General features: G+C 41.9%; 2 protein-coding genes across 8 annotated transcripts; one reads left to right on the top strand and one right to left on the bottom strand.

The window, feature by feature from the left end:
* Positions 1-73: 73 nt before the first annotated feature.
* On the top strand, positions 74-18,619 carry LOC136433456 (pre-mRNA-processing factor 39-like). Of its 5 annotated transcripts, none has more exons than XM_066425688.1 (17): positions 892-912; positions 1,692-1,909; positions 2,582-2,707; positions 3,726-3,841; positions 6,695-6,862; positions 8,082-8,265; positions 8,625-8,678; positions 9,147-9,254; positions 10,155-10,319; positions 10,660-10,786; positions 11,298-11,506; positions 11,933-11,992; positions 13,668-13,852; positions 14,263-14,343; positions 17,181-17,364; positions 17,691-17,719; positions 17,882-18,619. In XM_066425688.1, the coding sequence occupies exons 2-16, from the start codon at positions 1,700-1,702 to the stop codon at positions 17,709-17,711; spliced, it is 1,998 nt and encodes a 665-aa protein (XP_066281785.1). In that variant the 5' UTR covers positions 892-912; positions 1,692-1,699; the 3' UTR covers positions 17,712-17,719; positions 17,882-18,619. The 5 variants fall into 5 exon arrangements, with proteins under 5 accessions (XP_066281788.1, XP_066281785.1, XP_066281786.1 ...); XM_066425689.1 differs by having other exon boundaries at positions 17,691-17,725; XM_066425691.1 differs by lacking the exons at positions 892-912; positions 17,691-17,719 and adding an exon at positions 74-208.
* LOC136433455 (two pore calcium channel protein 1-like) lies at positions 18,089-26,260 on the bottom strand. 3 transcript variants are annotated; one of them, XM_066425684.1, is made up of 19 exons: positions 26,001-26,260; positions 25,307-25,389; positions 25,036-25,156; positions 24,619-24,747; positions 24,336-24,452; positions 24,054-24,172; positions 23,797-23,904; positions 23,429-23,555; positions 22,672-22,876; positions 22,288-22,432; positions 21,889-22,065; positions 21,590-21,654; positions 21,372-21,453; positions 21,171-21,240; positions 20,845-21,070; positions 20,466-20,556; positions 19,871-19,993; positions 19,330-19,433; positions 18,089-19,217 (listed from the first exon to the last, which is right to left on the bottom strand). In XM_066425684.1, exons 1-19 carry the CDS (start codon positions 26,112-26,114, stop codon positions 19,144-19,146), a joined length of 2,280 nt encoding a protein of 759 aa, XP_066281781.1. In that variant the 5' UTR covers positions 26,115-26,260; the 3' UTR covers positions 18,089-19,143. The 3 variants fall into 3 exon arrangements, with proteins under 3 accessions (XP_066281781.1, XP_066281782.1, XP_066281783.1); XM_066425685.1 differs by having other exon boundaries at positions 21,889-22,053; positions 26,001-26,258; XM_066425686.1 differs by having other exon boundaries at positions 26,016-26,258.
* Between the last annotated feature and the right edge of the window lie 988 nt (positions 26,261-27,248).

Here is a 27,248-nt window from a genome sequence, read left to right as displayed (position 1 = left end):
TGATGTTTATCGTAAAAAAGATATTCCATGAAGTTTTATACGTCATAATAATATTTGGCAAATCGACAGGCAATGAGTTATCAGACGTATCAGCCACCCCAAGCAGGCGGATCTACGAACCGACGCAGAAACATCATGGCGGACGAAAGTGCAGTCAGCGTTACGCCCATATCTAACTCCAATCCAACCCATCCTGTGGCGATGGAAGGTTCGTTATATTTTAGCATGTTATAAAAACAAAATAGATGTATTATGGAGTATGAGTTACTCGTTATTTTAAGGCATATCTTTCAGATGAATGTACTTTTTAACCATTCAATGAAACGGATTTGCAAAGTTTGGAACTAGAAACGTGAGGATGGTCATGTTTTGACGCCTTGTTTCTCACATTTAAAGATCCGCCATTGTTTATCCGATTCCCTTTTAACCTAGTACAACTGTAGTTATACTAAATGGATATGTTTGCATCCGTTTTTGCCGGAATATTGCATTCACGAACGTGTGAAAGTGTAACACAACACAGCACAGGTCACTGTTGTTCGGAACAGGCACGTTTTTAGTCGTCCCAGCCCCTGCATTATTTTAGGGTGCCCCATTTATCCGCACTGGTGTAGACATGTGAAAGGGCTAACTGGCCGTGGGGGACTTCAGGCCGAAAGAGGTTCATTTCTTCCAAACATGTAAATCCTGTCGCCGATTGTCGGGCATATATTTGGATGCAGGCCACGAGACATGATGTAAACATTTTTCAGTCAGTTGATGTGATCGAAAGATCAGATGTGGCTTGTTGTGACAGACGCGTTGAGTTCAGCTTTGTGCCTGTGAGGTGTATTTTAGAAGTTTTCCCACGGTTGGAGATCTCTCGGCTTCAGTGCAGGATAAACATACTTCATTTAGGGAGTGTTCATGCAGGTATTTTAGCTAAGTGTATGTGTGTAGTGCTGTGAAAAGGGCTACTGATGCAGAAGAATTACTAAAATTATGCTTCTCAGACTGTAAAATAATATGCAGGAAACTTGAAAGAGTTTTGAAAATATGAATTTCCAGTGTACTTGTAGACTGCTATCACAAGCCATTTTTCACAAATGGAGAGATTAGTGACAACTTGACAAGGGATATCGAACGAGTTGGACAATTAGTACCATAAATAATAGTAGTCGGGCATAACCAACTCGGACCATGGTTGCAATCAAGCCAACTTGGACGGTCCAACGGCTACATCGAGTCCTTACCTTTGATAACAGTTAGCACAGTAACAATTGTCAACGGTGTTTACTTGTGCGAGTCGGTAATGGTCCAACTATTCCTGATTTAAAAGAGTAGCACTGTAATGGCATCCCCATTTGCAAGTATCATGCACAAATGCTTACAGACAACTTTGTTTGCTTACTGCTGTGGGCAGTTGAAACAGTGAATGGTCCCTTTGTTCTCTGGGAACTAGAACTTACTGTAACACAGTGACTGTACTACCATATTTCTTCTCATGAATTGTGTATTGTCTCTCAAAGTCAAACACCATAAGCTCCAGATCAGCCTCATAAATAATCCACATTCCATCACTGGCATAAAACTCTACAATTATGAAAGCATGACAGGAGTGTTTCTATCATCCTCTGTGACTGTCTGTGTCGCTGCCAGACTGCTTTGTCTGACCACCTGACCTACTGTACATGTATATGTCTTTCCCCTAGTACCAAGTATGGACCTGGCACTTGGGACCGAGATGGCGTACAAGGGTGCCAGCTCCGACAACAAGCCTGACTCTCCTGAAGTAGAGAAGTACTGGAAGGTGGCAAAGGAGGAGGAGGAGCCTGATTCTCCTGAACTGGAGAAGTATTGGAAGGTGGTGAAGGAGAATCCACAAGACTTCACAGGCTGGACATACCTGCTGCAATATGTGGAGCACGAGGTAGGAAGGAACATTCATTAACGTATTGTACAGCTATGCAATAGCTCAATTGGAAAAATACTGGCCTGTACAAGATTTGGTGACCCAAAAAACATATTAGAATGGAATTAAACTTCTGGCCTAATTCTAAAAAAAGTGGGTATCCAGCACGTTGACAAGTATAGATAGCACTGAAAATTCTTTTTATAATGGTGGCCAGACAGATGAGTAACTTTTGACAGCTGGCTCAAGCCTGGCGCCATGTCTGGTTGCAAAATGCTTTGAATTGACACGTATTTGACATACATTACCTTTCATGATTTAATGATTTAAAAAGCAGCTGGACAAATATATGTAAGGGTTAGGAAGCCATGTTTGTTGTGAGTTGTTCATTGAACTTGATATGATTAAGACTGGTGCAGTCATCATTCTAAAATCAGTAGCTCATAGAAGTTCAAGAAAAACGATATCAAGTTGTTATATATTAGGTATCCCATGGAAGGAAGGACTTTGTTGTTGCATTGCATGAAAAACCAGAAGGCCTGCATGAAGCCATCCCACTAATCCTCAAGGTGGGGAGTGAGCCAGCAGCATATACTGTACTGATGAGTTTCATGATGTTAACATGGTGTTACACCAATCTGTTATTGTTGTTTTCTTCAGAAAAAATTAGTTGTTTCTATTTCCTTTCAGAACAAGTTGGCCCAGGCGAGGCGAGCGTTCGATGCCTTCTTCATGCGCTACCCGTACTGCTACGGCTACTGGAAGAAGTACGCTGATGTGGAGAAGAAACACGGCAACATAGAGCTAGCACAGGAGGTAGGACGGGAGAGAGTGTGTGCCCTCACCAGACCCTCTGGCAGCAGAGCCAATTACAAGTGAAACAGCGCCCAAGGGTGTGTGCTAGGAAAACATGGGCATGGAGAACAACAAAAACCGAAGCCCAAAGTCAAAATGGAATCCAATATTTGAATACAGATTTGAGGATAGATCTGACATCGTCATGACAAGACCCAATGACACATCCAAAATTGTCCTTCTGTTGGACCCTCCTAAAATTTATGGCAAAACCAATAACCTTTGACTTGGCCGCCAACAGCTGGCTGGTCTTGAGTTTCACCCTTCCCATACCACCGGGACGACATACCATTGGGGAGCTGGAGGGAGGGAAGGGGATTCTCAAGCTGTGTTGAACCCAGTCGTGCTGTTTATACTTGTGGTTGGTTGTCTGCTCCGTGCTTGTCTACTTTCCGATTTCCCTCTGGATTTATTTTGGGCGTTTTGGTTTGTCTCACGTCCATGTTTTCTGTCTCCACAGGGATTGATCCAAATTGACAGAGACCATTGCACGCCATAGAACATAGTCTACATGGACCCAACAGTCACTTTTGTGTTTTGTTATTTGGAATTTCAAATTTGATGTTGCATTTGTAATTTGTCCTCGTAATTTGACTGGTAATGGCTGTGTAAAACTTGCTGAATGGAGTAGTACCTGCCATCATTGTTAACATCTGTACTTAATGGGTCCTTACAAGCATTACACATACTTCTGAAGAATGCAGAGCACCGAGCGTAGCGATCACGAACAGGCTCGGAAGTGGGAATGACCATTGCCATGCTTCAAAGATGACATGCTTGTTTCCGCGCTCCAACGGTAACGTCAGGTTGAAGTCTACGTCTTAACCCATTCATTTTCACTGTTTAGAGATAAGTCTTTATTCACTTCAATACAGATTTCTGCCCGACTTTAGTTCACAAGTCTTTCCTTTGGCATGGTGCCTGCGTCCATAGCTCCTGTGGTATTGATGCCCCGCTGTTTTCTGTATGATTTTCTAAGGTCTATGAACGAGGATTGAAAGCAATCCCACTCAGTGTTGACCTCTGGATCCACTACATAAACTTCGCCACCGAAGTCCAGACAACCGACGAAGTTGGCCAGGCGAACCTAAGAAGGTAAGATATCAGTCTCATTACTGAAGAAACTTAACAATCTGAGATATGACTATTGTGACTTCGAACTTCAAAGTCTAAAAGCTAAGTAGCAGGTTGTATAGAATAGCTGCCTTTTAGCTCATCTTGTGGTTGGTTAATATAAGGAAGCTGTTGGTCTTCATTTTAAGTTTTTTGTTATACATTATTACTAATTTATTTCTTCAGTTGAAATTGATAACAAAGCTTACAAATTGTCTTTCTTTTTCTTAAGTAGCTCCTTTCTCAGTATTGTTTACTACCCTTTTATTTTTAGTCTATTGTGTACTTTGTCCATAAACACTTTCGAAACAGATCTGGTGTTCAATAATCAATACGAAATGTGATCAGCACATGTGGTGCACTGGAACAACATTTTGACCATTTGTCATACCCTGACAAAGGTAAAATTTGAAAAATTACCCAGTAGTGCCTTTATTGTCTATTAAAGATTAAGACAGTAGCTAAGAACTAAAAGCAGTATAGGCTAACTTGTGCCGTATCAGAAAAACAAGAAATTATGATCATAACTTTGACATGTTGAACTAATATAAACAGAAGTGTTATGAACCATTCCATTGTGTCATGTGGTGGCTGTGAGAAAATGGTGTAACATCATGCTTAATGGTATGTTTTCTTGCCATTGCTCAGAACTGGTTGTCAAATTCACAGAAGTAGGTTATCGGTTACTACTTACGAGAAGTTGATTTTTACCAGCCCTTCTTTCAATTCAGTTTTGACCTTGCTCACCATTCCAGTGCTATCACATGACCCACTGTTCGTGTACTGTATCTGTTCCACAGTTCATACCACTGGGTCACACCCTGACAGCAGATCACACATGACCACACATATTGACATGTAACCTTGAAAAGATACTTATGATGCCAAGTTTAGTATTATCGGGATGACAACTCAAACGCCACCAGCAGAGATGCTGTCAGGTTGTGCTGATTGCATGTCCAGCGTTTGTGTTTGGATGGTTCAAATGCTTCAATGCATGTTAAAAGAATTAGCTTGTCATTCAAACATATTAGGATAAACATTTGTCTAACTAAGATAAACCTGGTCAGATCCTTGGCGGACGTGCTGCGAAGCATCTGTGTTATGGAGTGGGACATGATTGATCTGTCAGATGTTTTGCCAGGTCATAAATCTTATACTTGGGAGTTCACCAGTACACCACTTTTGGCAGGGTTCTCACCAGAATTTTTTATAGCATAGGGGTCAGGTACAGGCCAACTCACAAAGACATGACCACAGTAGGAGGACCATTATCCTCCCAAAAATTTTGAATCATCTTCCAAATAAATTTGAAATTCATAGCGCCGAGATATAATTTCCTGCATTAAAGGGACATGTTTTGTGATGGAAAGTTTTCCCCTATTGTAGCTTTATTCTAAAGCCAAATGTTAATTTTTTTCTAAAGATACACGAAGGGTCACAGGATGGTGTAGAGGCCAAAACCACAGCATAGGAGGTCGCTGTTCTTAAATTATGCTAGCTATAACATTGCAATTTGGGATCCATGGTTTGTTTTGTATACAGTCAAACCTGCCTAGGCGACCACCTTTTCAACGCGACCACCTGGTCATGGCGACCGCTTTTTCTCGGTCCCGAAAATTTTCCCCATAGGCACAAGCATTAAGCGGCCTGTCCAAGGCGACCACCCGTCCAACGCGACCGCCACGAATTGGGACAATACAGAGCACAATCCCTGCTCATGGCGACCACGCTTTTCCGGCGTGTGGTGACATCGAATTTTGCTGTCGGATTTCGCGGAAATGTTTTTAAGACCTTGACGGACAAAAATATATCAAAAGCATTGATTCCTCCATGAAGTGTTTTAATAAAAAGTTCCCACTATAAACATTGTAAATACAAAGGATATTGTGAATACTTAGATATCGATGTTGTTGTGCCCATCGTAACCTTATAGTTTACCGCAAGCTCGGTTCGGTTTGAACTCAATTTTCAAAACGATCACGTAGTGCATGGCGTCAAAAAGTCAGATTTCACAGAAATAACTATCTATTTCTTGTATTTTCAACAAAAATGTGTCTCTGTCTTACTAAATTCCGCCGGAAAATGACTCCGCGGTGGAGGGCAAAACGTTGGCCGAGACTTGTTTCTTGGTCCGCGACGCCATCTTTGTTTCAGCGCGGCATAACGCTGACTTTTCTAAAACACGACGCTACTGTGTATGAATATTTAGAAACCTCTCATTATTGATACAAATTAATATTTTTATATTCTTGTTATTTCCATGACTCTCACAAAACTTTATTGGGCGCTGCTTGCTTGTAATCGCCGACGCTGTGTGTTCTGCTCCACTGTTACCTTTCGATGCGGTCGCGTGCTCGGCGGCGGTATCACAACTTTCCTTTTTCATCCTTCAGTTGTCAGATCGAAAACTTTTTACCGCTTTAATCCAGCGGTCGGCGCCCCAAAAAAACATTTGTTCACGATGTAACGGTATACAAATATTACAACGATAACGGAAAATGTAATTTCTGAAGGATCTTTCTGTCAATGAGAATTAAACCTAATGGGGGTCATGCTGTCTAAAATCACATAATTTTCCATCAATCTACGTGGTACACGGTATTTGAACACCTCGAGCTGGAAACATGTTATGAGTGGAATCCTCTTCATGGCGACCACCTGTCCATCGCGACCGTTTTTGCTCGGTCCCCCGGGTGGTCGCCTTGGGCAGGTTTGACTGTACCTTGTGATCTAAAGTCCTTCATTTGTACTAAGCTGACTATGTCTTTAGCCTCATTAGCCATGATACATGTTCAGATGTTTTGCTTGACTTCTATGTTATCTTATCTGTAGTGTGTACGAGAAGGCGGTGACAGCAGCTGGCACAGAGTTCCGTTCTGACCGCCTGTGGGAGCTGTACCTGGCCTGGGAACTGGAGCAAGGGAACCTGAAGAACATCACAGCCATCTACAACCGCCTACTCAACATTCCCACACAGATGTACAGCCACCATTTTGAAAAGTGAGTAGACAGCAGGCAGGAAACAAATGTTTACAAATGGTTGCCTCACCACGAGGTCTAACATTTATGTCAGCCAGGAAGTAGTTGAATGGAGACAGAAGTATTGTCTCTATAGATCACTAGATGCTACATCTATACATAAAAAAACTTTGTGGTATAATTTGGTAACAAACTGGTAGAAAACTGTCTCTTCAATTGGGAGCCATTTGTTTTGAAAGTTGAGTGGCATGTTTGACTTTGAAAGTTGAAACTATCCTGTCTACTGCCTCCCCTTTATTGGCCAGTTTAAGTTCTTTTGCTGAGACTGGCCATATTCACAAATAACTTGGTAGAACAACAACCTACAAACCCCTGGTCAGCTCTAGCTGTACATGGTTGACTATATTTTGCCTCCATGTGTCCATGACCCCAGAACCTCTCATGCTATTTTGGTCCTTTGATTTCACATCAAAACAAAATAGTTCTCTAACAGTAAACATGTTGTTAGGCTATCTGGTAGTTTAACACAAAAAATTGAAGAGGATTAAACATCATAACATTAAAATGATATTTAATCTGAGTGTTGTAAACTCAATTTCTATTTTGTTTTGTTATGTTCCATTCTGCATTCTGTGAAGGCTTATCTGCAGTTGCTGTGGAATTCGTTGAATTGAGTTTGGCCTTTTCTCTAACTGGCATTGCCTGCCCCGAATCCTTTACAGGGCAAAGCAAAATGTTGAGGGTGAAATGCGATGTGTGTCCCACCCCTGGTCAGAGGTTCCCTCAGGAACTGCTGGTTCTTGATGGGTTAGAAGTCACCAGTATGTACCAGCCTGTATTTCATCTGCTTTCCTGAATCCTTTGCTTTCCCTAACACCCATCAAAGTTGATCCTGAAATTTTCCTCATCATCTGAGATGTTCCTTTTGTTCTGTTTCCTCTTTCCACCCTCATACATTTGCAGAATAAAGGCAGCAATTCAATATTAGCCGCAGGATAATAAGACAAGGGTTGTCCCCAGGTTTCAGTTGTCAGATTGAGTACCGGACAAACCAGCTGAGAGGTTACTCTCCCTAAACATCTATTTTGTTACCAAACGAGGACTTCCTAGTCAGTCAAAGAAATGTGCTCATCCATAGCCTTCTTGGACAGGCCCTGTGGATATCCCTTGTTAGAACTTGTGTTTTTTTTTCATTCTAAATTTTAAATTCTACTAATAACATTCACACTCCTTTTAACAGGTTCAAGGATCACGTGAACACCAACCTGCCAAAGGACATCCTCCCATTGGACGAGTTTCTCCAGCTACGGACAGATGTCCTGGCCAACACCCCGGGAATCGAGCCCGAGATCCCTGGAGCTGAGCCTGATGACGGCCCTCCGGGTGTGGTGCCTCCTCCTGGTGTAACAGCTTCTCCAGACAAGGTGGGTACTTTGTTGTTATTTTTTATTCCCCACACTGCACACACCTGGAATAGTCTTAGCAGACAAACTATGTCCTAATTGCTCAGGTATCTGTTAATCATGAATGGACCACTAAAACATTCCAATTGGATGGACCAGTTGGACTGCTGGTTGGACCATGGGCTGGCAATTTTAAACCATAGCAATGTTGTAACCATCAATGCACATTTTTTTCTTACCTGAATGTCACCTCCAGTAAAAATTTTTTTTTAATGTTTTGTGTTGTTGTGAGTTGTGTACCTATCATACATAGCCGTGCTTCCTGCAAAGAAAGCCCAGACATTATAGAATGCTACAGATGTATATGTTTGTTTCCATAGATCAGCACCAAACCCAAGTCTGTTGTTCCACCTTTTGTAGACTGTATGTCCCAGGTATTGCCCTTACATGATCAAGCCTTTTTGTTGCTGGCTGTCTTTGCTGTGGTTATTGTGTGGTTTTGCTTTTCCTTTCTTTGCCTGTCCTTTTGTCAAATTGTTCTACTGTGTCAAATCATTTGTTACTTACATTTTCTTTGTATTTCAAACAAACAGTGTTACAATTGTTGCACACAAATGCATCTGTTATGAAGATGTTCCTAGATTTCTCAAGGAGACCTTACCCTCTCCAAAGTGAATTTGACTATTCAATTAACAAAATGTCAAAACATGTTTTTGTATTCCTCTCTGAGTGGATATGTCCACAAGTGTTCATATCTTTAAATACATTCAGTACATGCAGGTTTCGTGTCAATTTCACGACATGGAACAGTCAAATACATGAACAAGTGATGCCCAGTTCCAACTGCATTGGCTATCAGAAGTTGAGTGTCTGTGTGGTACTGATGATAGTGTTCTCCACAGCCTGATGCGGAGACTCTGGCCATCAGGGACAAGCTCATCTCCACCAGGAGAGCCATCTACAGCACGACTGAAGCAGAGGTCAGCAAACGCTGGACCTACGAGGAAGGGGTGAGTCGGCATGTGCTGAATAATTGACAGGGTTGAAAGTAAATTTTTGTGTGTTATATGTCCTTGGATGCAGCAGGATATTCTTCAATTCTACAATGGTGGATTTCCTCCTTAAAAAAAGTGTCTTATTTGAGATGTGAGGTGCCATTGCTGCACATACAAGATAAAGTTATACAAGTTTCATATGGTCTTTTCCTACTCTCCGCTGCCAGCATTGACCGGCACATGTTAAGCAATGAGTTACGCGCAGAAATTAGGGTTGACTTTACTTTTGAATGCATGAAAACATAGCTTGTGGGTAGGTAAAACAATAGGGTAGCTAATTCTAACAAATCACAATTCTAATCTGGGTATGCATATTAGAAGTGCTGTGTAAAGTGATTTAATTGTGTTTCTGTCCTTAGGGGATATCTTGGCCTTTAGCTGTACCAGCACTTTTTGTGTGTGGTTTGAAATATTGATGTGTGGGGAATAGGAGTTGTAATAACTATCATGAATCAGGAGAAAGTGTCAGTATGTCGCAAGAAAATGAGATGTCCTGGTTCAAGTGCAGCGTCAGAAAAGTTGAGACATGTAGAACATGACAAAATTTTCTCCCATTAACAAATGTACAATTGTTTTGCCTTGTGCCAATCTAAAGGTCAAGTTGCTTTGCTTACCAGACATGCTGTTGGGGTGAGGGGTTGGGAGTATGACATGTCAGTTGGCATGAGAGGATTTGTAGTCATGAGAAATGTCATTTTGCTGGCTTAGGAAGTCCCAAAATTTCATCACAGGTCATCAAAAGTCAAGGGTAAATCAATTACCAGGCAATTGGGCAAATCATTTTTACCACGTCAGCTGTAAGCTCGCATATTAAGAAGTTGAATTGCAATAATTCCTTGCCTGCCTTCCCCACAGATCAAGAGGCCATACTTCCACGTGAAGCCATTGGAGAGGGTACAGCTGAAGAACTGGAAGGAATACCTGGACTTTGAGATGGAACAAGGGAGCCATGAGCGCATGGTGGTGCTGTTTGAGAGGTGCATGATTGCCTGTGCACTTTACGAGGACTTCTGGCTCAAGGTAAGACCATGGGAAGGTTTAGAAGTTAGTGATGTATGACAGTCAATGGCAGCTTCTGATTGTCTTGAACTTTGAGTTGTTTCATCTCCACAGTACAGGTCAATACTGTTTGTGTAGTGTTCTAGGTACATATAGCATCCAGGTTACATATTCATAACCAATCTGGCTTAACTACATAGCTACAGCCTAACTATTATAAAGTGAGAGCCTGCAGTTAAGTAAAAAATAATGTAACAGTACATTCATGCAGTAATTATCATAAACCATAGTTCCAACAAATTTGCTGTCTACAAACATCATTATTTTAGTTTCAGTTGATACGTTGTTGTTCTTTCCATAGTATGCCAAGTACCTTGAGAGCCACAGTGTTGAGGGTGCCAGGAACGTGTACCGCCGAGCCTGTACCATCCACCTGCCCAGGAAGCCAAACATCCACCTCAACTGGGCAGCCTTTGAGGAGCAGCAAGGTAAGCAGGCTTTTGAAAGGCTCCAAACTGCATCTGTGACCTGTAAGGGGCCCAGGTTTGATTGCTGGGACCAATTTCAATCAACCCCAACCCTTTATGTTGAGTGAAAGGAAGTCAGCAAGGACCAACTTGATAATGGCTCATTGTAAATGTCTTTTTGTAGAATCATAATCCCTACATACATGTAGTTTGTGACTGTTGATCAAGACTTGAATAGGAACTGATAAGGGTCTTGAATATTATCCTCCTTCAAGTTAGCGCAACTGGAAACTGTATTCTGTATCTTGTACCTAACAATTAATGCCTTGGTATGGATAAATTGGAGCATAAGACCACTGTTTGGAATGGTAACCAAGATAAAAGACAGCCATAGAAAAATATGGACATATTGAGAACATGACTAAGGTGAAAGTAAAACCTAACAGCTGTTAGTACTATTGAGGATGTTGGGTGCATAAAAGATTTACTCAGGCCCACTGGATTTTAACATGTTTGGTTGTTGCTGATGCAGGGAACTTGGATGGAGCACGAGACATCCTGAAGACCCTGGAGGAGGCTGTACCAGGCTTGGCCATGGTGACTCTGCGCAGGGTCAGTCTGGAGAGAAGGACGGGCAACCTGGTCAACGCTGAGAGAATATTCCAGGAAGCAGTGGAACATGCCAAGGACACCAACACTGCCTCCTTCTTTTCTCTCAAACTGGCAAGGTTCCTAGCCAAGGTGGGTAGGCTGGAGATAGAGCAACCATTCTACTGTATTAAGGATAGCTCTCTTGATTACCCCAAATAACAGTTACTAAAGCAACATTGTACAATTTCTCTTTCTTATTGAAACTTGTTATTCCGGATAGCGTTCTTGACTATTGAAAATTGTACTGATTTGAGTTCAAGGCCTCATGGCCAAGTGAGAATGACATAAAGACAGTAGAAAAAGAAAGAAGACTGACTTTCATTACTTGCAAACTATCTCCTCTCACATGTACAATGTAAGTTCGGTAGACAATCATAATATTTCACCCAGCTCACAGTTTAGATAGACGAAGATCTCACTGCTGTGTGAGGAAACACCCAGGTGCCCACTGCAGTATGAGTATGGTCTAAGTTATTAGGTTGGCTGAAAATTCATCTTGTTCCTTTTTCTTTCCAGACAAAGGCTGACACTGAAGGTGCCAAAACTGTTCTAAAGGAGGCCATAGAAAAGGACAAGGTAAGTTCACCAGAAACAGAGGCTTTTTTCACTGTGCAAACTACCCTTATAAAACAGTATTGCCAAGGACCATATTTTGTGTAAATGCAAAGATTTGCTGTAAAGCTGAAAGCTTGTGTATCTTAACTACTTTGTTCTGTACCCCTCTAACCAATTGGACTTGGGCCCATTGCTATCAATGGAATTATTCCTGCTGACAAAAACCCAGTACTAGAAAGGAAAAAAAGCTTTCAGATGTGGGTCATCTTTAGAAGATGGCAATATAGATAAGTTAGAGATATCATACTGCAGCACTAATTAAGCCGGCCGGTCTCTGTGTCTGTTGGAGTGCTGGTGGTTGTACGGTGCGGACAGCAAAAACAGGATTAGGTCATGGGAGTTTTCCACTGATGAGTGTGGACTGCTTATATAATCCTCACCTACAGATCACAGGGTGCGAAATACTTTTTTGAGCCAGGTTGCCCGGTGGGCAACCTGGGGGAAAAGCTAGGTTGCACATCAAAATTTCAGGTTGCCCCACCATTTGCGGTGACATCAAAAATGACATCTTTTGGGAGCGATATATTGGGATTTTCGAAAAAATTGGGCATAGGTTCCCCGGCTGGCCCCTATCCGGGGGCCACGGTGCCTCAAGTTCAACAAGTTGAAAAATACACAATGGTATTTTTTTTTTACTTGGAACAAGGCAAGTAATGATTCACATAACCTTGAATGATAAGTAAATAGATAACTCTAAAACTTATCTATTCACTAACATCCTGGAAAGTAATTTGAAAAAAAAATGTTCATGCAAACTTATATCAAGGAGGTGCTTATATACTGTCAGAAGTAAACACCAAAACAGTATAGTATTTCAAATTAGTTTTGTATATTTTTTTTACAACAACAACAATACAACAACAATACAACAACAATAAAGAAAAATTACTTGATTTTGCCCCTACAAATATACTAGTAACTGTGTTGGAATCATTATCAAACTTTAATGAACCTGCAGTGCCAAACTCATCCACATGCCAGAGTAGTGTCCTCATTTACATGAGAAAGTACCTCATTCACATGAGACATTACCTCATTTGTATGAAAGAGTACCTCATTTGCATGTTTGGAAGACTTGATGGGTATACCTTATGCAACAGTACCTCATTTACATGAGAGTACGTCATTTGCATGAAAAGTAACTCATTTGCATGTTCAGGAGACTTTAACATTACACCGCATGGTGACCATGTTGATTTGACGACACTGCCATGACTGCCGACGGCAGTTTATTCGCCTTTTTCCAGGGCTAATTTCACGATCTATGAACAGGTTTGGATGGTTTAGAACAAAAAGGTGTTGATTTCTGTGTTTCAATTGAAAATTTACCGAATTTTATGAAAGTGACACTGTTTTTGTGAGCTTACTCGGCTCAAATTGGGTTCTCACTGAATGTCAGGCTTCATAATCTTGGGTTGCGCACTGTGCTAGCTGCGTGTGGAAATTAGTTGCGCCAAGCAAAATGTGCTTGCGCGGCGCAAGTGCGCAACCGGGTATTTCGCACCCTGGATCACACAGTAAAGATTCACATTAAACTGGAAGACTTGTCCTAGACATTAAACTTCTTTGGGACGATTGATTTTTTAACTTCTTAGGGGCAGACCCTCTTCACCATTATTATCCTTGTCTGCTTTAGGAGAATGCCAAGCTGTACCTGCAGCTGCTGGACCTGGAGTTCCAGCAGGGGGTGCGCCCAGACGAGGACAGGGTCCTGCAGTGCTTCGACCTGGCCATGGCCAGCCAGCTCAGCGCAGACGCCAAACTCACCTTCTCACAGAGGAAGGTGGAGTTTCTGGAGGACTTTGGGTCCAATGTGGAGAGGTGAGTTGGTTCCTCATTGTTGTGTTTATGCTTGCCACGGCCCTTACAATTTTCATCGTTGTCTGCAAGCTCAAAATAGACATTTGTAAGCTCTCTCAATGTAACCAACATTGCTTGACCTGATAGTAAAAACAATTGAAATGTAACCTCTTATGACTATGAACCTAGAACATGCTTTAAAACACACACGTATCCTGGGAATAGCAACAGAAAGGATATTGGTTTGCTTTTCATGAGATTACTTACTTGAACCAAACTTGTACTGTTATAACATTGTAGACATGACCAGTGCAGTGAAAAGCTGCAGCATGATACTGGATTAACACGAACAGTTGAATTTGCTTGATGTTGTGGAGTGAATGATTCTGATTTGCATATCAGGAATTTAACAAACCCTTTTATTTTGCCAGGTTGATGACAGTTTATGAAGAACACCAGAAACTTGTGAAGACCCACAGTGGAGGGAAGAAAAGAGCACAGGAAGGAGCAGGGTGAGAAAGCATGACATCTACAGAAGTGTTCTAGATTACTAAAGGAATATATGTATCACTAGCAGGGGTTTTTCTAGAAAATAATGACAAGAGGGAGCACACTGTGTCGAGGGAGCGAAGCGACCGCGGGGGGGATGGTGTGGAAGGGGGGTTGCCCCCCCTTCCACGGTGTGAAGCCTTTGAAAAATTGCAGCTTAAATGGGACATTCTGAGGCTATCTGAGAGAGAAATTTTAGCTCATGAAACTTCAGAAATCGTAGAGTTAGTTCAAGGTTAGTTGTTCCAAATTGAAGAAAAAATAATAATTCCAGATTAAAATTGTGAAAGAAAAAAATATTTTTCCACTGCAAAATCAATTTTTTTGAAAGGAAACCAATAAATATAAAATTAGATTTTTGTTAAGTTTGAGTCCAACACAAATCACATTAAATTTTAGACCATGAAAAAAAAATTTAAAAAAAAGAAATACTTTAACTTCTCCCTGGTGGCCTTTTTTTGCTCATACTGCTCTTTCATTGAAGTTTTGGCATTGTGGCAAGCATACTAGTATGTCTGTCCCTTCATGATCTGAACAAGCACCTGGCATGCCTGGACTTCATTAGCGGCAGGTCCGACGCTGATATGTACAGCGGGGTCCTTTTCAGCTTTTGGGACACCCGAATCCCTCAGCTGAAACATTTAGAGTACAGTCAAACCTGCCCAAGGCGACCACCCGGCGGACCGAGCAAAAACGGTCGCGATGGACAGGTGGTCGCCATGAAGAGGATTCCACTCACATGTTTCCAGGTCGAGGTTTTCAAATACAGTACGTAAATGGATGGAAAATTATGTGAATTTAGACAGCGCCACCCCCGCCAGGTTCAATTCTCATTGACAGAAAGATCCTACAAAAATTACATTTTCCGTTATCGTTGTAATAATTGTATACCGCTACATCGTGTACAAATTTTCGTCATAATTTTGACTACAAAACAATGGCTACAAATCGATGCCTCGCAGCGCCCTCCCGCATTCACACGTTACATTGAATAATACACACACACACGCACATCATCGAAGTTTTAAGGCCTAAGACAAATCCCTAGAAAACACCTGCTGGCCGCAGCCTTTTTTGGGGCGCCGACCGCTGGATAAAAGGGGCAAAAAGTTTTCGATCTGACAACCAAAGATGAAAACGGAACGGTGTGATTTCGTCGCGCCGCCAAGCTCTGTGCGACCGCATCGAAAGGTATTAGTCAGTGCAGCAGAACGCACAGCGTCCAATAAAGGTTTGTGAGATTCATGTAAATAAAAAGAAAATAAGAATATTAATTTTCATAAATAACTAGAGTATTCGTAAATGTTCATATACAAAAGCATCGTGTTTTAGAAAGGTCAGTGGTAGGCCAAATCCGGGCCGCCCCAAATCCAAGATGGCGTCGGGACCGAGGAACAACATTTCTCCGAGGCCCGATGTTTTGCCCGCCGCGAAGTCATTTTTCGGCGGAGTTTAGTAAGACACAGGCACATTTTTGTTGAAAATACAAGAAATAGATAGTAATTTCTGTGAAATCTGACTTTTTGACGCCATGCACTACGTATTCGTTCTGAAAATTGAGTTTAAACCGAACTGAGTTTGCGGTAAACTATAAGATTACGATAGGCACAACAACATCACAAACATTTGTCTTTACAATGTTTATAGGGGGAACGTTTTATTAAAACACTTCATGGAGGAATCGATGCTATAACATTGCTATTCCATATATTTTTGTCCTTCAAAGTCTTGAAAACATTTCCGTGAAATCCGACAGCAAAATGATCCGATGTCACCACAGGCTTGAAAATTAGGCGGCCGCCATGGGCAGGGACTGTGCTCTGTGCGGTCCCAATTCGTGGCGGTCGCGGTCGCGTTGGACGGGTGGTCGCCTTGGGCAGGCAGCTTAATGCTTGTGGCTATGGGGAAAATTTTCGGGACCGGGAAAAAGCGGTCGCCATGGCCAGGTGGTCGCGTTGAAAAGGTGGTCGCCTAGGCAGGTTTGACTGTATTATATAAACATTGCCACGATCTAGCCATCTTTATCCAATTTGTGACAGAAAAAAAGTCATCTCATTTCTGCAATGGATAGACTCCTTTGCCTTTTTCCGTTTTATGCTGTGGGATGATATCTTAAGATGCTCAAATGTCAACAAATACAGCTCGTAATCTCTCTAAAGCTGTCGGTGCAAGTTCCGGCGGCTGTGGGTGAAAGGTCACGAAGTCTCGGGAAGTCTCGCTATCTAGGTCAGCTGACCTTGCATGTAAGCTATATCAAATCTCGCGAGAGGAGCTGACAGCAAAACAAGAAGAAACAAGATGGAGCCTCGGTTGGAAAAATGTCATTTCGATCGTGTTTTGCACCGTCTAAACGGTGCATCTACCACAATAGGAATATTTTGGACTAATTATAACATGTTTTATGATCTGATACATTGTCTTGTGGTGGTGCTGGGATATTTTTACGGAGGAAAGATTGTTTTCGGCAAAGATTGCATGTTGTACGGCAGCATGTTGTTGGAGAGTAAGAACATGGCCCAAGTGCGACCAGGGTTCAATCTGCATTTTGACAAGAGGGCGCAGGCCGGGAACAAGAGGGCGCGCCCCCCCTGTTTCCCGGTTTAGAAGAAACTCTGACTAGTTTCTTGTCCGAAACACCAGTGCAATAAAAACATTAAACAAAGTTGATAGCTAGGAGTAGCAATTAATTGTTATAAAGCCATCAGATGAAATATTCAGTTATGTTCCACAACTTTACAGATCTACCCAGTAAGTCTACATTTGTGTTAGTAATGGACCTTTTCTTTTCTCCAATGTTCAGGGATGACTTGGTACCTGCAGAGAAGAAGCACAAGTTGGAGGAGAATGGCACCATGTCCATGCCTCCCCCCATGACGATGCCACCCCCTGCGCCAGCTCCTAACTCCATGCCACCACCAGACCCCAACGCTGCCCCTCCACCGTCTTACAACTACAACTGGTCCACTGGATACAACCAACCTTCAGTAAGTCAGGTCTTGGAGCTGATTGTTCCTCTGTACTCTGGGACCTGGAAAGTGGCTGCTTCGATATTCTGATATTTTTTTCCTTACCAGTCCAGCTATTTTGTAGTACTGGTTGTAAAAACCTTTAGGAGATTGGCTTGCTTCAGCCTATCAAATGTCATTGTTAAAGCTTTCTTCCACATCAGACATCAGCTGCTTTCCATGCCCCTTTGTGCTGGGAGAAAATTTCTATGGAAGTTCTCATTCCTGCTAAATGATCAGTTTCCCTCTGTCCTTCTTGTGACAGTTTTCACACACACTGTTCACTCCCTCTTTCTGTGTTTCAGTTCAGCTTCGGAAATTACTAGAGCCGTAGGTACAGGTGACACTGTTATACTGTGGTTCCCTTCCCATTACGTGAGCTCGGACCTACAGCTTTCCCAACATTTTTATCAAAATTCTGACCAGCTATTTCATCTTCCCTTCCAGAATGTTGGTACGGGCAGGAAGTAACTGTTGTCGTTTTGTTTTGTTCCAGGCCAACCAGTACAACTACGGGCAGTGGGGATACGGCCAGCAGTACTATCCACTGGCCTCCCAGTAATGTTAGGTGGGCATGCATGTATATAGGACAAGGTGGCGACTCTGTTGTACAGGTGACTCCATAGGAGCCATTGCGTTAATCTAATGTCTTCAGGTAAATGCTTAAGATGTTGGGAACAGAATAGTAAACACGAGCTTCTCATTATGTAATATGATGGTGGCCTTTTAATCTGAAATGGTGTAGTTGCAGTTAAAGCAAAGCTATGTGACAAATTGGTGATTGTTGTGAGCCCTTGAGTTACGGATCTGTCGTTACCCAATCCTGTAGCAGGATGCACAGCAAACTGTTAGCTTTCAAAGCAAAGATGAACTTGGAATGGTTAGATGTAGGATTATTCCATGTTAGATTGTCTTCACCTGTACCATTCGTGATGCCATTTTCGTTGTTTTGATACCGTTATCTACAAACCGATACATATGGTTGCCAAGTTGGTTGTGTAGATCAGACTGTATCCTGTGTGCTAGAAATTGTTGCAATTACTGACTACCTGAACATGTCATGATGTTGAAGTGTTAGAGTAATATGATACAAGCTTATTAATGGTGAAGGAAGCATAATTGTACATTGAAGACAAATCTGTAGAAAATAGTAGCAGGGAGGTATTTGTACAGACACTGATTAGATAAGTTGTTCACTTTGAGGGTCTTCTTGTAATAAAGTTTCTTAATATGACATGTAAATGGGTTTTTTTTCATTGTTGTAGATCTACCACACTGTACAAGTAATTTTTTGTCTATTTGAGCCAGATACTTTTATCTATGTACAACAGTCTGAGTCCACCTTATAGAAATAAGGTTCCATTACAATATAAAACCTTCCCATGTTATGTTGATTTCCATCTCCCCAACCACACACACATATACACCCTTTTATTACTTTTTTTTTCTGAGATTCTTAACAGACAGCCTTTCGCTGCACAACTGAATGGAAACTCAATCCCTCCATTTCACACTTATAAGTTTATCCAATGTAAAAAATGTTCAGCTCAACTCATGTGCATCAAAATCACTGCAAATACCTACAACCATCCGTAGAACATGTAATGGAAGAACTATGTCAAAAGCTACTCTACTGTGTCATTCACAATGATACAAGTCACACAGGGACTGGGTCTACTTGCACACTTGAACTTAGCATGGTCATATGTCAAAGCACCAACAGTTGATCCCCAGGCTCTTTCGTCCCCAGTGTGTGACTCAAACATCACTTTTATCCTCTTCCCTCTCAATCTCGTACATCTTCTGCAGAAGCTCCTCGACTTTGTTGGCACCTAAAAAGAGCCAGAAAATATTTTCATTAAGTCGATTCAACTTGAAATTGTTGCAATTTTTCAGAGAATTTCAGTGTTATTCCACATAGTCTCAGAAAGATGTTGATCATACCCCGTGGCAGCCTGAACCTCATGGCTGGGGATTGTCCTGGTCTCCTTCCCCCTCTGATGTTGGTGTCTGTCTCCTCATTCTCAAGGTCATTCAAGTAGGTGGACCTTGGAAAGAGTTGTAGATGTAACCTCATTACAACATGTCCCTATCTTTGCCAAAAAGAGTTAGTGTGCCTCGTGGTGTTACAAATGTGAATAGAGATACAATGAGCAACCTCCCATAGTTACATTCCCCAGTGACATCTGTGCTCTTATGTCACCTTATCAGACAAGATTTCCTTCAAAATCAGGAGGAAAGACCACAAGGCTTCCAAGAGCAGTAGAGTCTGCTAGCTACATTCTATTTCATTGTTCGAATTTATGATTTCACATTTAAGCATTTAAAGCCAAAAATTGATAGAGATGTAACTAGATAAGGTCGACGCTGTAGATAAGCCGTATTCCATGTGAGGTCTACAATCAGTCTACGCTGCCTTGATTGTCTGTAACGTTTAGCGTGACATTTTACAAATAAATGGATATAAAAGTCAGAGAAGACTCACTCGTCCTCATCCAGTCCCATGACGGTGATTCTCCGCTCGATGATGCTCTCCCGTCTCTCCGCTGGCTCCTTGGACATGGTGTACTCCAGCATGAACAACTCCAGGATGAACGCGGAGAAGATGCTGCAGTTAGGCAGAAAGGGAAACTACATGTGTACTTTGTTGAAACTACTGTAGTCCCTTTGAAATCTCCCTAACTCGCTAAGTGCAACCACCACAAAGTGTGCGGGAGGAAAAGGTGAAAGATTGAAAATCAATGTTTGCATGAACAAGAGCCATATGAGAGACATTCTTTGAAATCCAAAGAAAGCTATACACAGAAGTTAGTTATTGTGCACATATACCCACTGAGTTAAGTACAGACCACAACAAAAGAATAGTTAACAAATACATACATTGTTAAGTATTATGATATGAAGTCTACTTCTTTCTTCTTTGTATTAGATGTGAAAATGTAAGAGCGCGCAGATATTATTCATAATCAAAGGTTTGTTTACACCCGTTAGAAACATAAATTTGTATCACGTAGGTGTAAATCTATGAAGTAAGGAGTTGTATCAGTTGTATTAGTCTAAAGTTAGTGTGAGGCACTCACTTCAGTACGAGAATGACGACCAGTAGGTGGTAGACGATGAAGTAGATCCGGGCGGCCTGGTGCGTGACGGCGACGAACCCTTCTGCCAGCAGTGACTTTTGGTCAAGGAAGGGTGATCTAAAATTGATATCTGATTGAATGCATTTCATAGAAACGGTTTTGCAACTTGTATCACCTAACGACGCACACAAAGCGAGACATTCTAAACGAAATCCTTGGGATTTTGATCCGTAGTCCGATTGCTCCTCAACTACTCTACCAATAGAAATGGCAATGGGTCTGAACTGAGCGTGGATGTTCAATCATATACATTTTTAATACAACAATGAGACTAGCCAGAGAAAGCACGCTTGGTACACTAGATTGCATCAAAGGATATCATGCCACTGGTTAACGACCATCAGCTCGAACAGAACGACGAACGAGTGGAGGATGTCGTTGAAGTTGTTGTTACAGTAGCGATTCATCGCGAACTGTGTTCCGTTCAGTTTGGGATTTCCACACAGGATCGGTTGGTTTTGGGTGCGGTTTGCAAGAACAGGTTCAGGGATGATCTTGCCTGAGAATGCTTCCATCCCAATGATTGCGAATATGTAGAAGAAAACCTGAAAGGCGATATCAATGTAATCTTCAATGTTATAATCTTATTGTGCACGACGGACAACAAAAAAGTCAGAAGTGTTTATCGATGACGATGGCACTTACGAAAAGGACGCCGCCGTATGTCAGCAAGGAGCGGCCGATGCTGCTGATCGTCTTCAGAACTATTCGGAATCTGTGGGAGGGTGATGACATAGGAACAGGCTTTAGTCCGGGAGACAGCCTATTTGGAGAGAAGACTTGATTGAAGTAGTGTACCTTTTGTTCTTGTAAGGACGGACAGTACTAAAAGACTTCACTACTCACCTCTCGATAGCGTAGACCAGCCTCACTAATCGGAGCAGACGGAGAACCAGGAGGAAGTCCAGGGCACCGGTCTGGTTCGAAACTAACCAAACAAAATTTGTCAGTTCAACGTGTTTTGTTTTATGTATCATCATTGGACGAAAGGTTGGGAAAATCAAACAGGAATTCTTACGGCACCTTTTTACACAATAAGTTAAAAGTCAGGTTAACAGACTTACTACTTGTCCAGGCCAGCTCAAGCACGTTGATAACCAGTGCAGCGACAATCAAGACAAAGTCAAACCTATACAGAAAAGTGTAAGGGCAGTGTCACGATGTTATTTACAGTGATTACTGGTATCACTTCTCTTTTAGAGAGAGGTATCTGGTTTCTAAATCGTTTACTCTTCATTAAAGACACGGTGTGGAACAGACAAACAATAACAACGACCAAAATGATGTCAGCTTAATCTTTGAAAGACAAAAGAAGATTATCGTTCCCTTCATTACTCATACATAAATATAAAAGTTTGATTACATGTTCATAGCACTGTGGAAAAACTTCTTCAGTCCGAAGACATAGAATTTGAGGAGAATCTCGAAGACGAACAACGCCATGAAGAACCATTCGAAGTCTTCTTCGTCCAGAGCTATGCAGACAGCATTGGCGACCACTGCAAGGTCGATGAAGTACCGGAAGAATCTGGAAAAACAACTTGCAACCAGTAGTCAACATCATGACACTTCCAGGTCCCAACCCCTCTTGTTAACTATGTAGGTGAGGGACAGATTGCCTTGATCAGATTACATTGATGAAATATCATCAAGAAGGTTTCACAACAGCGTCGCACACAAATACTTGATGATATTTCATAGGAATCAACATATATCTAGCTGCAATGATTTTTCTTCAGCATATATATGTCCAATAACGTACCTATTAGCGACAGTTTTCCTGATGAGTCGACTGGCCTTGGACGTGTAACATCGAGGGAACCACCTCTGGAACTCGGGCTCCCTGTCTTTCACCTCCAATACCTGTATGTCCAGCAAGTTGGCAACGTGAAAGAATTCGCTTTTGCCTGGAGATAAGGACGAAAAAGAACAAAATTTCCATCATGTTCTCATGGTCTACGGATACCGTTAAGCAAAATACCAGCTTTGTACAATGTAACTCAAATCATCAACATCGTCGTTCTTTTAGTAGTCGTCCAGTGAAACCTGCATCGATGTGCTAGCCAGAGGCATACTTGTGACACAATATCTTTAGAGCAACATTTTGACGTGCTCGAACTCATCAAAGTCTCCATGCATGACTCACTGATGTATCCAGTATGTTTGTTAGCCAGAACGTCCCAGAGAAGAGAGTGTTCTAAGTCCAGCCGACTGGGGTGGACCGTCCTCATCAATGACATCCAGCGGCTTTTGGGGAGCAGTTTTTCTCCATGTCCTGTTTCAACTTTTAGGATGTCGAACGCCAGCTGGAGGTTGTCCTGCTTTTCTCGAACCGAGTCTTCGACGTATTCCTGTTCAATGGAAGGACAGACTTTAGACATTGTCATCAGCATTTAAGGTCTATTCTAGTCTAGTCTTTCGACGTACTCCTGTTTAATGGAAGGACAGACTTTAGGCATTGTCATCAGCATTTAAGGTCTATTCTAGTCTAGTCTACTGTAGTAGCAACATTGACTTTGTAAGAACAAAAACTACACAAGTGCCTACAAGTCTCATATATTAACATTTCTCGCTGTCTAGTTCTGAAAAACGATTCTCATCAATCGTATAACAATTACATTGCCATCCATACTAAATATATTTCACTGCAGTATCATTGCACTTCTGTACACATTCTTACACATGCATATTGCTGACAATAAGAGTCTGACAATATCTCTTTAATGACACCATTGCATTCATAATCAGCTTCACATAGTTTTATTTTCTATTCTTTCTGTTTGATACGTTGGCCAAACTGATTACATGTCATAGATAAAATTTATACCGACATATCACAGGTTCAAATACATGCTAACGGATTGACGCAAAGTATCTTAGTTTAGAATGTTAATTGATATGACCTTGAGATGCTCCTTAAAGTTGTTGTAGATGGTGGCCAGACAGATGCTCATGAAGAGATACAGACAAATGATGAGGTAGATGATGAAGAACAACGTGAACCAAGCATTGTAGTCGAACGCAGGCATCCTAATATGTAGATGTGTACAAGGGCATATCAAGCTACTCAGACATATAGTTTAATCTAGAATAGTGTCATGGGAGGTGTCCTTAGTCTCGAGTACAATCTATCCTTACTCTTCGACAGCGCAACACCCGTAAAATCAATTGCTTCAGCCGTTGAATTAAGTAGTGTTGGTAAATTTGTCTTGCAACGTTCTTTTGTTAGATATTGTACGCGTCTAAGATGCGATGGCTATACCATACATACATGACGTCTGGAAAGTTGGCAGTTGTGACAAGCACGTAGAGGTGGAAAAAGGTGTCCAGGTAGTTATGCATGTAGGGCTGACCATCGCTGTAGTTCACAAGATTACGTCTACAGAGAAAAACACACACAACATCAGTCCGGCATCAAAATAAAACACCGACAACTGTCCTTTGAATGGGCAGAATATTTGGTACTATACAATATCTGAAACCAGTATACTTGGACGCAATTTCCCGAGAAATTGATACCTTCCTGACCTGTTTTGGAATATCTTGAGCGCCATCAGAGCAAAGAAGGCGACGCTGAGCAGGAATAGTGTCAGCACAGTGATGATGTCCGGAAGCGTCAGCAGGATGTTCTTGAACACCGCGCGCAGCTGGTGGCAAAAAAGTTGAAAATTAACCTTGTGGGGAGGAGGTGATTGTTTAATATCGGGCTTCTCAGATTGGCAAACTACGTTGGATATATACATGTAAGCTGTACTGAAGGGGTACCGTGCACTACCTTCCTATCAGTGATCTTAAAGAAGGCAATGATACCTGTTTTGCTCTATCCATGCAGAGAAGCAGCAGAGGCCGAAGGGGTCTGGAAAATCGGACCGACGTCACTCCGATTTCACTGAGGATCACGTACAACACCATGTCGACCAAAGTCAGCTGCAGGAGAACAGTACCATAGTAATTTGTAACGTAGCGCTACCCAATTATCGTTCTATTTATTTCAACAACACCGGGCAGCACGTGAAGTTCACGTGATAAACGCATGGTAAGAAACGCCGAAAGGTTACTAGTATTTGGACAAGGCCGTCCAACAGAAACTAACCAGCAAGATGATGAGGAAGGGAAGACGCCGTTTGCTTCTCCAGAAGTTTTCCTCGGACGAGAAGACCCCCTGATGCGCCAGCCTGCTGAAGATGAGGCCGACGCAGAGCAACTCCACGCACATGGTGATCTGAGTTAACATTAAGGCAGTCGCTATGGTCATAAACCTGCCCGTTAGTTCTATTGAGTGTATATACAGTGCCTGAGTAGATCACACCGTCATCGATATTTTACCCAATTACTGACGAGTTTTAACGAACTTTAAATTCAATCAAAAAAATTGTAAGAGTTACTTGGTGCACTTCTACCGTTCGTAATCTGTTCCCTGCTCATGCCGCAGTGGCCCAAAACGACTGAGGAAATACGCTTTACCAAGGACATTATATCATGTCCTTGGTATTATAGAATCATTTCGTACCCAATAATCCAATCTGATACTCGGAACAGCCGGATCTTCGAACAGCACAAGGGATATCAAGACACCGACAGCGACATGGGATGTCCAGAAGAATGCTGGTTGGTTGTACAGATTGTACAGCCTGGATCACAAGGAACGACAATCGCTTGGTTAACAGTTAACAATAAACAAATGCACCTTATCTACGTCTATTACTGAAATAGATCTAGTATAAATAAAAAGAAACACTTTTGAATTAGTCGACACAAAAGTACATGAACCTTTGTCTCACCTGACAGATTTGGGATCGCTCTTGAAGTTCCCCCGACATCCATTGCGAGCGTCATTCACGTATGTAGCCGCGAGACGTAAATCCTGCTCAAAAGATATTTTCAGTGCTTCAAACTTGACTAACCCTCATTGTACAGGCATTACCTAGCCTCCGTTGCAGACTCTTTCCGGCTGTTTTCATTTTCTAAGTTCCAGTTTTATCATTACATTTTTTTCTTGTTGTTGCCCGGCCAGCAATTAGAAAAAATATGTAATAGTATAAAAACAATAACTTGAAAAAAAAAACAGCCGGGACGACTCTGCATCGGAGGCTAGGCATTACCGCCCAGTGCTTGCAAACAGCCGAATGTGTTCATGTCATTACATCATTATAGGAACTTACCAGTCACGACGGCACGCATAGTTACAATGTCGAACAAATCAATAATATTCAGCACTTCACACTAGATAATCAACTTGTTTCACTTTTAAAACTGTGTCCATATGCATGTCGTCACATTGGCAATGGCGGCGGATATGGGCAACCTATTCCTGCGTCATGTCATTGCCCTGCAAGATTTTTCTGCAAAACCCTTTACTCTTTGCGTTTAATACCCCTCAGTACCGCCCCAGCTATAGCCCAGTTCCCGAATTGCCTTCAGCTATTTGGGTAAAGCCTCTACGTACCGACATACTAAGTACAATGTGAGATACACCTGTTCATTCCTTACCTCGTCAGACAGTGGCGGGGGACCCTCGGTGACGTCTGTGTTCAGACCTTCGCACACAGAGTCCCTTCTCGTCTCCGTATATGACATCTCAGTAGACATAGCGTACAAACGTCGTATGTGTGTTCCGTACGTCCGATCATTCACGCTCGAACTGTCCAGAAGTACGTCAACTTGAATGAACCCGGAAATATCGTAGCAGAAAGGTGCGACGGAACCGATGACGAATGTCAACAAGCCACTCCTAGATAACGGTTGCTTATTAAATCTTAGAGAGCACATCTAACGTCCAGCACAATGGTTGCTAATACATACGGGCCCTATGTTGGACATATCGCAATTGTATTTTGAATTTATGGGGACTCTAATGAGCACGAACGTAACTGGTAGACGCTATGCGCAAACAACAACGCCGTCACTACACATGTTTATATTTAGATATAACACCTTGGACCGAAGTTCACCTCATTCAAGGCCTCGTGCGCAACGTGTTGCTATGGAGGCCCAGGCATGTCAAGGGGTCAATACAAACTGCAACAGTTAACTTGGCACTGATCCTATAAAAGGAGGTCGTTTACACAATTTATGGTCCATAAATTATCTATATTAGTTTATTGAAAGTGGGATCATTCATCTTCCACTGTCTCGGAAAAAGAAGTCGAACCGAATATACATATTTAAGTTAGAATTGAGTGTCAGTCGTTCAACTACAGTTATCGAATACTCTCTTGTTCACTGTCTGTCCGTTTCATGTTAAATGTATTTGCCTACGGGCAAGAACCTGCCATAAACTTTCATTAAACTTTTCATTATTGAATTGGTCTGGTAATGAAAAGCAAAGCCAAAGACCAGAATCATACTATAGCATATGGTGACTCGAAATTAAGCGTAACTGTGCACCCAAATCACTACTCTCCAAGCAGAGGAGGGGTTCCGGCAGTTTTTTTGACGTGTTTTAGGCGTTTTTGTCGGGCTTTCTATTTTGTAATTTTTCTCTCTCTCTCTATACCCCCCCCCCCAAATGAAAAAGTAGAAAGCCCGACAAAAACGCTGTCGTTACCGTGTGCCTTGTACCTGCACCTTCACATCAGTCTAGCCCACGATCCAGCTTCTACTTCAGATGCCGCTTGATATATTTATGACCTAATAGCCCATTGTTTTGCTTGGGAAACGGTGATTCTCGATTCTAAATGGTCGCATTGTCCAAATCAAATAAGTCTCATATCTTCAAACCCC

This window comes from Branchiostoma lanceolatum, chromosome 4 (genome assembly GCF_035083965.1).
Source record: "Branchiostoma lanceolatum isolate klBraLanc5 chromosome 4, klBraLanc5.hap2, whole genome shotgun sequence".
NCBI lineage: Eukaryota > Metazoa > Chordata > Leptocardii > Amphioxiformes > Branchiostomatidae > Branchiostoma > Branchiostoma lanceolatum.
Note: the sequence above shows the minus strand (reverse complement) of the source record. Positions and strands in the feature narration are given on the sequence as shown.